This window comes from Alternaria ventricosa (genome assembly GCF_023758065.1).
Source record: "Alternaria ventricosa strain BMP 2768 chromosome Unknown scaffold_3, whole genome shotgun sequence".
Taxonomy (NCBI): domain Eukaryota; kingdom Fungi; phylum Ascomycota; class Dothideomycetes; order Pleosporales; family Pleosporaceae; genus Alternaria; species Alternaria ventricosa.
This window is the reverse complement of record NW_026055683.1, coordinates 614,845-626,897: the sequence shown is the minus strand read 5'-3', so window position 1 is coordinate 626,897 and position 12,053 is coordinate 614,845. Positions and strand designations below refer to the sequence as shown.

Below are 12,053 nucleotides of genomic sequence, written 5' to 3'. Positions count from 1 at the left end.
GTAACGCTTGATCAGGAAAACTGCCAGATTCGATAGGAGGCCACACCGCCAACAATGGGTCAGAAACGCAATAAACACATATATGCAAGTGGACGACTCATTGTTGAAATATGTGTTCCATTCATTTACATAGCCTTTTCCACCAGAAACCCTTAGATGAATCCAGAGAGGGAAAAGGAAAATCAAGGAAAAGCCCAAGGATATGATCAATCCATCTGTCAAGATCCTTCTCTCCCTCTCACCCACAAACGCCTTTCGCTGGCTGAACTCGCCAAGCGAACCAGAAAATAGAGAAATCAAAACACAAAACCAAGGACGCAACCCAAGACGCAATTGGGTGCTTTCTGCCAGAAGACAGTCGCTTTGCATGGCTCGTAACATCGATACTGAGTGTGTAAAGTAAGGAGATGAGATAGATATACAAAGGGGCAGCGAATGTAGTAATGGTTGTGTCGAGAGGGAAAGTTGTTGTAAGGAGTGTGAGTATGTCGAGGGGATGGCGGTACTAGGGTACTAGAAACTAGAACATTACTCTGCGTAATTCAACGCGCATTAGCCCCCAACATGCGAATATGTAAAGCCGTGCTGTACGGGCTTGCAAAGAAACGAAAGATTTGATCACAAAGGAAATGGCTGATGACAAGGGAATACGAGATGGAAACTGCCGGACCGTTGGAATGCATCGGCAGCCAACGGTAACGGAGATGCTGCACATCCAACGTCGACTCTGCAAAGTGGGCCAATGTGACATGCAGCTGTCAGGAGTCCAAACGCTCAGTGTTGGTGGCGTCGCGAGCTCCTGTTGGCGAAGGACGATCCTTCGGAGAGAGGTCGCGTAATTTCCGACAAGGCGGCCGAAGCTACCAAATCTTGTGCGCGCGGCGTCTTCTCCGGAAGCTTCTAGATTGAGCAAGTCCACTCCGCATATTTTGAGTTTGCGTTTCGGTCTGTTTGTACCTTTGCTCACAGTACGTCCCAGATATTGCGAACAATGGGGTTACTGCCAGTTTGGACAGGACTCCGGGGGTCAACGGTGGCCTTTTCAGGCGTCCATTGCCGGGGTAGTGGTTCTTCCCATGCGGTGTGGCCGTTTCGTCCGTCTTTGATCGTCTCGTTCGAAGATACCGGACTCGTGTCGTCGCCAGAGGACTGGAGTTCGAAATGGAAGGGATTCCTTGTGAACTCCTCTGCACGCGGCGACATGAGAGCATCGATGTCATCAGCAGCATGTTGAGGCGCCGAAGGTTTCGGCAGCTTTGACTGAATCTCCGTCTGTAGCTTGTGCAACTTTCGTTGTTCGCGCATGTTCGGTGATGAGAACCTAGTGCGAATGGCCTTGGCGGGAGTTGAAAGGAAGGTTTGGCTAGGCGATCGGGGCGTATCCGGTGCCTTGGGGAACGCTACAGGAACAGGTTCAGCCGGGTCGATAGGGGTCAAGGCTTGTTTTTCGGGTGAATTGCTAAGGCTGTCGATGCGTGGTCCGGCGTCTTGGCTGAGTTTTGGGAAGGACTTGGAAAGCAAACTGGGGGCCTGAAACATGGGGTTCGTTTGCGCCGTACCGTCCAGCGATGCAAAGCCGTTGAAAGTCTGATGTGCAGGCGGTAGGATGGCTTGGAATGACGGCCGTCGATCCTCAGCTTCAGAGTCCTTGATAGCCGCTATGCTGGGCCTGTCGAACGGATTGAAGTCTGCTCTTGTCGGCGATGTCAAGCCGAATGGATCCTCGTCTGCTATCCTTGGCTTTAGTGGAGTCATGTGGAATTCCGTGGCACGGGGCGACTTCAGGTCATCCTCTAGGCTTGCGTCTGTGCGACCAAAAATGTCCTTGGGAAATTGTGTAGCGACTGGCGAGGTAATCTCAGGCGCGGAAGGTTCGCTGTCCAGGTCATAGCCTGCCGGCCATGGGTTGTCGAAAGAGGTCTTGATTGGCGACATGACCTCATCGGATGCGTCGTAGGAGCTAAAGGAAGGTATGTTGAAACTTGCCACAGCTGGAGATCGAAGTGGCTCAAATCCTGATGGTTGCATAGGCGCCAGATGTCTCTCTCCTGTTCCGTGTGATCCGCCCTCATCGTTGCTGAGGCCTAATCGTAATGGAAGTTGACGTGAGAAGTTGGGGACAGAGGCATGTTTAAGAGTAGGCTCAGAATACTCTTCGTTGTCGGAGACATCTTGAGTCTGAATAGTCGGCACATTATCGTTAGTAACGGAGACTACAGGCACAACGTGACCCGTGGGATCGACATAGGGTGTCGTCGTCGTCGGAGAAGGCTCAGATGGGACATCAAAGTGCGCTGGGCTTGAGTCCCAGGACCGACGGAAACTGGCTGAGAAGGCTCCAGTGGGTGCCGATAAGGGACCTGGAGATATAGCCATCATGTTGCCTGTGCTTGCCCGCTGCATGCTGATGTCGCTGTCGGGTGGCAGTGGCGCTGTTCGTGGAGTGCGCGATCCCGAACCAGAGTCCCTATCGTACGAAGAGTACTTGTTGTTTCCTGTGGAGCGGGTGGAAGGAAGACCAGCAGATCGGCGTCCATACCCTTGATTGTGGTATGAACGACTTTCGTTTTGTCTTAACAGGCTGTTGCGGAACTCTTGCAATTGCATGATGAGGTTCATGTTCGGACCGATCCACTTGCTTCGCTTCTTCGCCTTGTCGTAGGCTTCTTGCACACTCATCTGCGGGTCCTTGTACAGACCGTAGGCAACGATCAAACTGGCAGAACGACTGACACCACACTGGCAATGAATGAGTACGCGCTTCCCACGCTGAACCCTCTCGTCTATCATCCTGACCAGCTTGTGAAGGTCGGGAACGATGTCTGTGTTGTGCTCCCAGGGCATGTGGATGTACTCTGGTGTCTTGTATGTCTTGCCCTCAATCACAACCTCGCGCGGCTGTATGGTTTGCATGACCGGCGTGGCTTTGGGTGTGGTTGGCGAGCCATCATCCATACCGAATGATTGCTTAGGTCGCTGTCCTAGGGTAGCAAAATCAACGTTCTCCGCTGGCGGGCCGTCTATGCGCCTGGCGTCAATGTCTTTTTGTGACTCCACCGTTGGCGTGGTGAATGGGTTCTTCACTTCGCTCGCGACGTTGATAATGACATCGAAGGTCGTGGCCTGGATAGCAGTTGGCTCAAAGTAGAGGAACACGCCAGACTCATAGATACAGATGGGGCCGTTGGGATAGGCAGCCGGCTTCTCCTCTCGCGACTGGGGAACATCGAAGTTGGGTTCCTGGTCCTCCTCCTCTTCCATTTCAAAGGGGACTTCGCTGAGGCCACTTTGCTTAGGTGCAACAGGTCGCAAAGGAGGTAATTGCATACCACCCATTGGATTCGTACTCGGTGAACATAATGGTAGCGAAGGAGATGACTGGAAGTGGCGAAGCGGTGGACGATTGAAGGACGGTGTTGAAGGTATGAGCAATCGTACGGGCTTACTCTCGTTGCTGCCAGGCGTTGAGATTGTTAAGCTCAAGTTGGACGGTCGACGCTTCGGGGGTGTCGGTGGTTTGATAAACAACGGAGATGGCGGTGCCGAGCTGTTCTTCTCTTTGGGAGCAACTGCGATGGGAGCTGGGGTGTGCGCGCGCAAGTTGCTGAGCGAAGACGCAGTGTTGATACCAAGGTTCTTGAGATTCCGAGGCTTCTTTGCGGGGGTCGTGGGACGCTGCAATTCGAAGAATGGGCCGGCTGACGGTTCCCCAAGAGGTGCGTCTGATCGTCTCGACCTGAAGTCGGCAACGAAAGACGAGGGCGTGATTGTCTTTGCGAGGGGCGATTCGGGAGACACGCCTGGAGAGGGGTCTGTTACCGAGGACGAGTCCATGGTTGATATGGTTGTGGTCGGGGAGTTATCGGAAGAGCCCGTCGATGTACTGTCGCGGCTTTCGCTGTGGATGTGGAAGGAGGAGAAGGGTGTGCCCGAGTTGGTATTGGGGCTCGTGGCAGGGCGTGCTACATTCCCGCCATTTTGGCCCTTGCTGTGGTGATCTCCTCCAAATACGGCGCCGAATGAGGGCATGGGCATGAATGAGCGCGCGCTCGTCTGAACCATGCTGGGACTTGTGTGTGCTGCCAAGCGGGGGCAGTGGTTGCGAGTGCTACTGGGCCAACGTGGAGCTTGCGTCGAAGTGGAGGGTGGAGGAAGGCAGTGGGTGAAGGACTGCTCGAGTTTCTTGGAAGGGAAAGAAGAATTAGGTGTAGAGAAAGCCCTTTTCAGAGTCGGAGTGTTAGCATCATGGGATATTGTGGGCGAGGCAGACATGGCAGGCGCATGTGTTTCGAAACGAGGGCGGCAGGACGGGAGAGTGAGGAATGGAGGCTGAAGACAGGTTGAGAAGCTGTTGCCAGACTCGAAGATTGGTGGTAGAGTGCACATGGTCGAGCAGGTAACGGTTGACAGGTGACAGGTGCCCGTACACTGCCTCGACTACAGTCATGCTCGCTCAGACAGACAACGGGGCACAGGAATGCGGAGTAGGGACACGAAAAGAAGATGCGGCTTACCTGGGTGCCAACAGCAGTGGGGAGGGGCGCTGGCGTGGTGAATTGGAGCGAGAATACCAGATCCTCTACTAAGCGCCTGGGGGAAGGAGCGACTGGGCCGGCGATGCGCCTATGCCTGAGGAGATGCGGCGTAGTGGGTAGAAAGGGCAAGAGCGGGCGACGCAGCGGGTGCGGGTGGTGCGAGCGGCGGAGGTGAGGAAGGCGCGGTCGAGGGTGGGTGCCGCGCTCACGATGAGGGTCAGTTGCGACGCACTCTGGACGATGGGGAGGGTCGAGGGCAGAGTGGTGACCAGCTTGGGCAGTGCGGACGAGGGAAGCCGGTCGATCGCAGAGCCGCTGCCGCCTGGATGTGGGAGGAGGGGGTCGTGGTAGGCGAGGCGAGCACGCTGTGTGTCGTGATTGAGGCGGCGTGAATGCGTCTTGTCGATGGATGGGGGAGACGAACTGCGAGCTGCGCTAGTGGCTCTGTGGAAGCGCCGACGTTCCAGGAATAGCAACCGCCGCCGGTGCGCTACGAGGCAGCTGCGACCACTAGGACACTAGCATGTCAGACCCATGAGCGTCTTGGGACCATACTACACAAACGCGCCAGTCCACTCAACCACCGCGCCTTACAGCCTGTCTACCGTACCGCTGGCGATCTTGGTTCGCAGCCTACGCGTAGCCGTCATTTCCCTCGCCTAGCAAACAAATACTCGTCGCCTCCGCTCCACAGAAGCCTACACTCGACAAATTGCCCTTCTGCCCTTGTTCCCCGGACCTGGCGAACCTGGCCAGCCTAGAGTAGGCCCCTGGAGGCCGCATCCTGAAGACGGGAAGGCCCAGACGAGATACCTCGGAAAGAGGTTGGGGTCCGTCCATATTGCAGACACCCCAGACAGTATGTAATCCGTCCCGTCTCCGGCCTCGACGCGCTCGAGATGAATTACTCGTCGTCCAGGACGTCGTTGTTGTCAGCGCTCACCACCGCCGGGACACCCTGGCCTCGCTTCGCATGCCACAGCCATCGTTTCGACGCTCACTGCGTGCAAGACTGCGACTGCGACTGACTTCATCGCGGCCTTCTGAGGCACAAAACAGTCGGAGCAAATATCTGCAACGTGAAACGCACCGTGGGAACTTATCGACCCACCTGTTGGCGGGGTGAGTTTTTGCGTCTCCGTCATGTGAGGACTACCACGCGTTTCATCTCTCTGCCGTCAGTTTCGCAATCCCAAACTCTCCCACAGCATTTGTGGACCTTTTTCCCGTATGACTGCCAGGCAGAGCCGCAGTCCTTGCAGTACCTGCCGAAACGTATTTCCACCTCTGCCGCCGCCTGTGCCCTGAATGTTGGTAATTTGTTCTTTCTGTTACGCAAAGCCCCGATTCGGCGAGCCCACACCAAATGCGTTTCAGCATCTTTTAACACCGGCAGAATCCGTCCTAAAAAGCAACGCGACACCGATTCGGGTACCCATGCGAAGATCCAACGACTCAGGACAGTCCGCCTCATCTTCATGGGCACGTGCTCTTGAGATCGGGATAGGTCGACTGAGCGACTCATTGGTAGTTTCCATACTTATCAACTTGCAACGTGGAGATCAGAGCCCAACTCTTCGCTACCAGCTAGATGGGTTTCCCGACTGAGTCGTCCTTGGGAAGTGTTCTGGCCTCCCAACACAAGGCCCCAATAAGGTCCGAGTCTCTTTGCCCGCCCTGACGCTACACGCAGTGAGTCGTAGCAGCTGTGACAGAACAGCCTGGTTCTCCCGCTATTAGGGCGATTTGGACCAAGCAGCATTCTTTTCGAGATAAAAGATAAGGGGTGATGCATCACGGGCCTCAGTAAGGTTCAAATGTTTGCGATCGTGCCTGCGGTCCGAGAACCTAATGCTCTGCGACGTCGCCCTCGACCAGCAAGCAAGGACGTGCTCTGTACATCTGATGGTAAACTTGGTCATAAATTTGGTTGTGCGTGAAGTCTCAACATACTCAAATGAGGTTCATGCGCCCCTGTGGCCTATGTGCTGTGGTACCTCTATTGTAGCACGTCACGACATACGGTGCGCATGTCATAGCTTTCTCGGACTTGCGTCCGACTTCATAACATGGCATGCTATGCGCACTCACAGAAACGGGAATATCTCTTTGTGTTCATCTGTAGTCACATCTTTTACTTGTGCGCTTTGCACATTCCAGCTGGACCAGAGCGCTGCCAGAGACATGTCGAAAGAGTTGTGGGTGCTGCACGGAAACAGGATGTGACTGTGTCAGGAGCCACAAGTCGTTGTTCATTCTACCAAGTCACGCTGTTCCTTAAGCATACTTGAAGATATGACGGCAGGATAATGCGCTCACATGTTGATGTGGTTAGGCTATCCTCTACAACAAGAAACTTCGATGTATTGAGGTCGTATTCGATATGTACTCATCCCACAGGTTATCAAATGACTTAGGGGAAAACAAGGTCTCCGTTACTTTTAGCATCTATGTACGTATAAGCTGAGAACTCCCGTCTGGCTTAATTATGGTTAGTACCTGGTATAGCCGTAGTGATGGTGGAATCAGCATGGCTACGTGCGCCTTCATCCACGGAGAAGTTAGGTTGGAGATTTCCACAGTTATTAGCACTTTCGCCTGACAGTATATCTATGGACTTAGAAGATTACAACAACCTTCGCAAAAGTTTAGACAAAGGTGCATGTTCTGTTGTTCAGCGTGCAGATGCGCTCATCAATGACCACCACTAGCGCCAAGCCAAAGCGGGCTAGCGCCGCCCACCATGCGAAATTCAAGCGAGCCCGAAGAACTCGAAAGTCGAGAGCCTCTTCTTTTCGCGACAACTAACCACCAGGTCAATCACAACAGCGATCATGTCGAGGCCAACCGTCACCGTCGTCTCCGCCAAGGGCGAGGCCACCAAGGACACCGTCCCCGTGCCCAATGTCTTCAAGGTCAGTTCCGCCGCAATTCGAACTTCGCGATACGATGCAAACCACAACCGGAGGGACTGAGGGCTGCGGCGGCAGCTGGAGGAGTGCACACATGGGAAGAACATCGAAAGAGCGGGGACACTGGTGGCAGCGGAGAATGCTCGCATTGAGCTGGACTACGCAGAGTTCTTCCCATGATGCACTGTCGTGGAAGTGTAGCGAAAGCCGCATTTTCTGGCTTGTCTGCTTCTCAGTCTCTTGGATACGGCTTTGCGATGCACTCAGACGCAAATCAGGGACTATGGCCAATGCTAACAACTCTTCCAGGCACCCATCCGCCCTGACATCGTCCACGCGGTGCACACTGGCATGAACAAGAACCGCCGCCAGCCATACGCTGTGTAAGCCTACCTCGCGCGCTGCACAACCACACAGTCTAACAACAAGCAGCTCCGAGAAGGCTGGTCACCAGACTTCTGCCGAGTCCTGGGGTACGGGTCGCGCTGTGGCCCGTATTCCCCGTGTCTCTGGTGGAGGTACTCACCGTGCCGGTCAGGCTGCCTTCGGTAACATGTGCCGCTCCGGTCGCATGTTCGCTCCCACCAAGGTCTGGCGCAAGTGGCACCAGAAGATCAACCTGAACCAGAAGCGTTTCGCTACCGCGTCCGCGCTCGCTGCTTCAGGAAGCCCTGCTCTTCTCCTTGCCCGCGGTCACGCCATCAGCACCGTCCCTGAGGTTCCTCTCGTCATCTCATCGACTGCTTTCGCCGATGCCGCCATCAAGAAGACCTCCGCCGCCGTCGCTCTGCTGAAGGCTGTCGGTGCTGGTGCCGATGTCGAGAAGGCCCGCAACACACGCAAGGTCCGCGCTGGTAAGGGTAAGCTCCGTGGCCGCCGCCACACTCAGCGCCGCGGACCCCTCGTCATCTACAACCCCGAGGAGGATGGCAAGGAGCTCGTCCTTGCTTTCCGCAACATCCCAGGTGTCGAGACCTCATCCGTCTACTCCCTGAACCTTCTCCAGCTCGCCCCCGGTGGCCACCTCGGTCGCTTCATCGTCTGGACCTCATCCGCTTTCAGCGCTCTCGACAAGGTCTACGGATCCACCGCTGAGCCCTCAGCGCTCAAGAAGGACTACCTCCTGCCCTCCACCATGATGAGCCAGCCCGACCTCAGCAAGATCATCAACTCCAGCGACGTCCAGAAGGTTCTCCGCCCCGTCCGTGGTGGAGCCGTCTCCAAGCGTGGTGTCGTACAAAAGAAGAACCCGCTCAAGAACTTCCAGGTGCAGCTCCGCCTCAACCCATACGCTGCTACCTTCTCCAAGGAGAAGCTCGGCCAGAAGAAGCTCGAGCAGGGCAAGCCCGAGTATGCCACCGAGACCTTCCACGAGCTTATGCACGAGAACTAGATGGTTGTTGGTTAGCGTTATGATTTCCTAAGGTGTTCTCTCTTCGGCTGGGATGGACTGGAATGATGAATAGCTATGACAAATATAGCTCTTCACAAAATGCCTCTGAAAAGGTTTCACTTCCACTCCTATTTATGACCATTGAATCAGGCGTTGCATTGATGAGGTCCGTCCACATGTTGCGGATAGTTGTTCGTAGTAATGTGGTATTGCATGATCGTCAGCGTTCCACTGACTTTGAGATCTCTTCCAAGTGTAATCTCATACTAGCAATACATGTCCCAAACGCCATCGCTATGCTTCAAAATTGCCCTCATCGCGAGAACGAGCCCTTACTTGAACAGCCGCCTTCCACCCGTCCTGCCCATAGTCCTCTCCACACCCTCCAGACTCATACCCGCAAATCCAGCACCCCCACCATCTCGATCCCTCTTATACCTCCTCAACGCCTCTCTCAGGTGTGCTGGTGTAAGCGGTCCCTTATCACACGCCTTCAGCCTATCCTGCAAACTAGCATCTTTCTCTACCTCCTTCCACAGACTCTCCGTGCGATCGACCTGGTTAGGATACCAGCCCGCACTCGTGATATCGGAATTAGTCGGCCTATTCCTATCATCCTTGATATGAGCGCTAGGTCTGACCAGACTCTGACTAAGAATGGGACCCGGTAGGTTGGGGTTGGGCAGATGGGTGCGGACGGCGGACCATTCGTCGCGGACAGTGAGAGCGCGGTCGATGAGCTCGCCGATGAAGGTTTTGGAGTAGGAGGTTACGGCGATGATGATGGGTTGGGGGACGGATTGGGAGAGAGTTTGGTTGACGAGTTTGCGGACGGTTTCGCGCTTGAGGCGGATGCGGCGGTAGGTTGCGTAGCGGTCCATTTGGGCGGGTGTCATGAAGTCTTCTAGCATGCTGTTGGATCATATCGTATTAGTAAACCAGTCTCTGGAAGAAATACCAGCGAGTGTAGAGAAGGGACGTACCGTTCGTATTCCTTTTCTTGCTTCCTGCGTGCTTCAACACTCATGCCGCCTTCGATTTCCATGCCCATTTCCTCACCCATCTCGTCATCGTCGTCATCTTCTGCTTCTTCTCCGCCGTCGCCATCTTCGTCTTCACCTCCTATTGCACTTCGACCGTCGGCGCCTTTGCCGCCTCTCGCGCTTGAGCCCGCGACACTGCCTCCGTCTCCGCCCTTCTTCCGTCGCTTCTTCCCTCCTACACCGTTAACGACGGATGTGGTGATGTTACTTTCCACGGACGGTGAACGCGAGTACTGGCGCGGAGAGCCACCGACTGACTCGGCATCTGGTGAGAAGGCGTTGCGTAGATTGGAGGGTTTGCGCTTCTTGGTGGGCGCGCCGGAGTGTGAAGATATGCTGCCGCGCTTGCGACTGCCGGGGACGTTGAGCTGTGGGATATGCGGTGGTGAGGCCATGGTCGCGCGATCACCAAGAGTACCAGACTCCTGTGCTGGCGTCACGGTGATGGGAGGGAGTTGTCGTGGGAAGGCTACCTTCTGTGGGTTGAACAATGGACTGAGCCCGGGGAAGTCGCGATCTCCGCCAAGCAAAACGACGGGCGTTGACTAGCGCGTTTTCTGCTCGGAAAGCGCGACCGGTTGATTTCGTCATCGACACTCGGGAGATGGATGCTTGCGCCTGTCGCTCTCATTCAGCGTCTGCGCTCTCGACTTTCACCATGTAAAACGAAATATCAGACGGCGATCTGCCAGTAATACCAATTCACAGCCATAACGTTCGCGAACTTTACTTTGCGTCGCATACCCGCACCCAGCCCACAGTGAATCGAAGATGCCATCTTACGAAGAATCCTACGGCCAGGAAGCCGCCCAAGCAGCAGGCACAGGCGCGACCGACACCGACGGCGCCGTGCAAGCACCGCCCGACGCGAGATCTACGTCTGACCTCCCACCTGCCGCCCTCGACCTAGCAGCGCGCCTCTTCGACCTTGCCCGCAGCGGGGACACATCGACCCTCTCGCAATACGTCAGCGCCGGCATCCCCAAGAACCTCACCAACTCATCCGGCGACACACTTCTCATGTTGGCGTCCTACCATGGCAAGGCTGAGACTGCGAAGATGCTGCTAGACAACGGCGCGGATGCGAATGTGCTAAACGGGAGGGGTCAGAGTCCTATCGCAGGGGCTGTGTTCAAGGGGTACGATGATGTTGTCAGAGTGTTGTATGAGGGGGGAGCAGACGTAGAAAAGGGACAGCCGAATGCGGTGGATTGCGCGAGGATGTTCAAGAGAGGGAACTGCTTGAAATTGTTTGGCGTAGAGGAAGGAGAAGGGACTGTGGTCGATGTGGATGCACACGCTGTATCGTAGCGGAGAATCACAGTGTTGATGATATGAATTGACTTGCTCACTCGTTCAGGACTGGCACAACGATAGCTTGAGGGTATAAATGTATTACTCCATAAGTCGAATACTAAACTCATGCTATCAAACCCAACGCAAAGTCTGGCAGTCTGATCCTCCCGAAACAACGTTCCTATAAATCATGGTATCATATCATCGCCCGTCAACCGCCAACTCCCTACTTCTTCTCTTCCTTTCCCTTTCCACCACCAAACATGCCTCCAACGTATCCACCAGCACTCTTCGCGCCGCCAGCAAGGCTGCTCGCACCTCCCTTCACACCATCCGCCGCACTCTGTCCATAACCACCCAGTGGTCCTTGACTCTCAACAGGGTTTCCCTTGTCGTCCTTGCCGCCGCGTTCGGCACGGTTGATGCCCTCTTTGGAGACAGCATCGCCGAGGGGTTGTGCGAGTCCTCCCTTGCCGACTTGGCCGCCGACGAGGTTGTTTACGCCGTCTTGAAGGTTGTCGACTTGGTCGATGCCTGTGACCTTGGTCTGGTCGAGTTGTTCTGTGGGGAGGAGTGTTAGCCATGGGCAGTCAGGTAGAAGTTAGGATATAAGAGACGTACGTTTGGTAGCATAAGATGCCTTGTTATCCTTGGTGAACCACTTCAGGTACTGGTCCTCGATCCATGGCATCCATGTCTCGTACTTTTGGTTGTAGTACTCTCCCGCGGACTCCCTGTAGGTCTTTTGCGATCCCTTGTTTTGGTCTGTCATCTTGGGCAGTGTGGGTATTATGTATTGATCGGTTTGAATGTGTGAACAATAATATGAGATGTTGGTAAGGTTGTGTGTATTTGCATGTGAAGACCCTTCCCA

The 12,053-nt window shown here is 54.9% G+C and overlaps 5 protein-coding genes across 5 annotated transcripts; 2 read left to right on the top strand and 3 right to left on the bottom strand.

The window, feature by feature from the left end:
* Positions 1–963: 963 nt before the first annotated feature.
* J4E93_002142 (uncharacterized protein) lies at positions 964–4,062 on the bottom strand (the record flags this gene model as incomplete). Its single annotated transcript, XM_049340090.1, has 1 exon — positions 964–4,062. One exon carries the CDS (start codon positions 4,060–4,062, stop codon positions 964–966), a length of 3,099 nt encoding a protein of 1,032 aa, XP_049202412.1.
* A 3,307-nt stretch (positions 4,063–7,369) lies between these two features.
* On the top strand, positions 7,370–8,840 carry J4E93_002141 (uncharacterized protein; the record flags this gene model as incomplete). The annotated part of the gene is made up of 3 exons (XM_049340089.1): positions 7,370–7,450; positions 7,757–7,830; positions 7,880–8,840. The coding sequence occupies 3 exons, from the start codon at positions 7,370–7,372 to the stop codon at positions 8,838–8,840; spliced, it is 1,116 nt and encodes a 371-aa protein (XP_049202411.1).
* Positions 8,841–9,172: 332 nt separating this feature from the next.
* Positions 9,173–10,278, bottom strand: J4E93_002140 (uncharacterized protein; the record flags this gene model as incomplete). Its single annotated transcript, XM_049340088.1, has 2 exons — positions 9,173–9,752; positions 9,824–10,278. The coding sequence occupies 2 exons, from the start codon at positions 10,276–10,278 to the stop codon at positions 9,173–9,175; spliced, it is 1,035 nt and encodes a 344-aa protein (XP_049202410.1).
* Positions 10,279–10,654: 376 nt separating this feature from the next.
* Positions 10,655–11,194, top strand: J4E93_002139 (uncharacterized protein; the record flags this gene model as incomplete). Its single annotated transcript, XM_049340087.1, has 1 exon — positions 10,655–11,194. One exon carries the CDS (start codon positions 10,655–10,657, stop codon positions 11,192–11,194), a length of 540 nt encoding a protein of 179 aa, XP_049202409.1.
* A 211-nt stretch (positions 11,195–11,405) lies between these two features.
* J4E93_002138 (uncharacterized protein) lies at positions 11,406–11,951 on the bottom strand (the record flags this gene model as incomplete). The annotated part of the gene is made up of 2 exons (XM_049340086.1): positions 11,406–11,740; positions 11,801–11,951. 2 exons carry the CDS (start codon positions 11,949–11,951, stop codon positions 11,406–11,408), a joined length of 486 nt encoding a protein of 161 aa, XP_049202408.1.
* Positions 11,952–12,053: the final 102 nt, after the last annotated feature.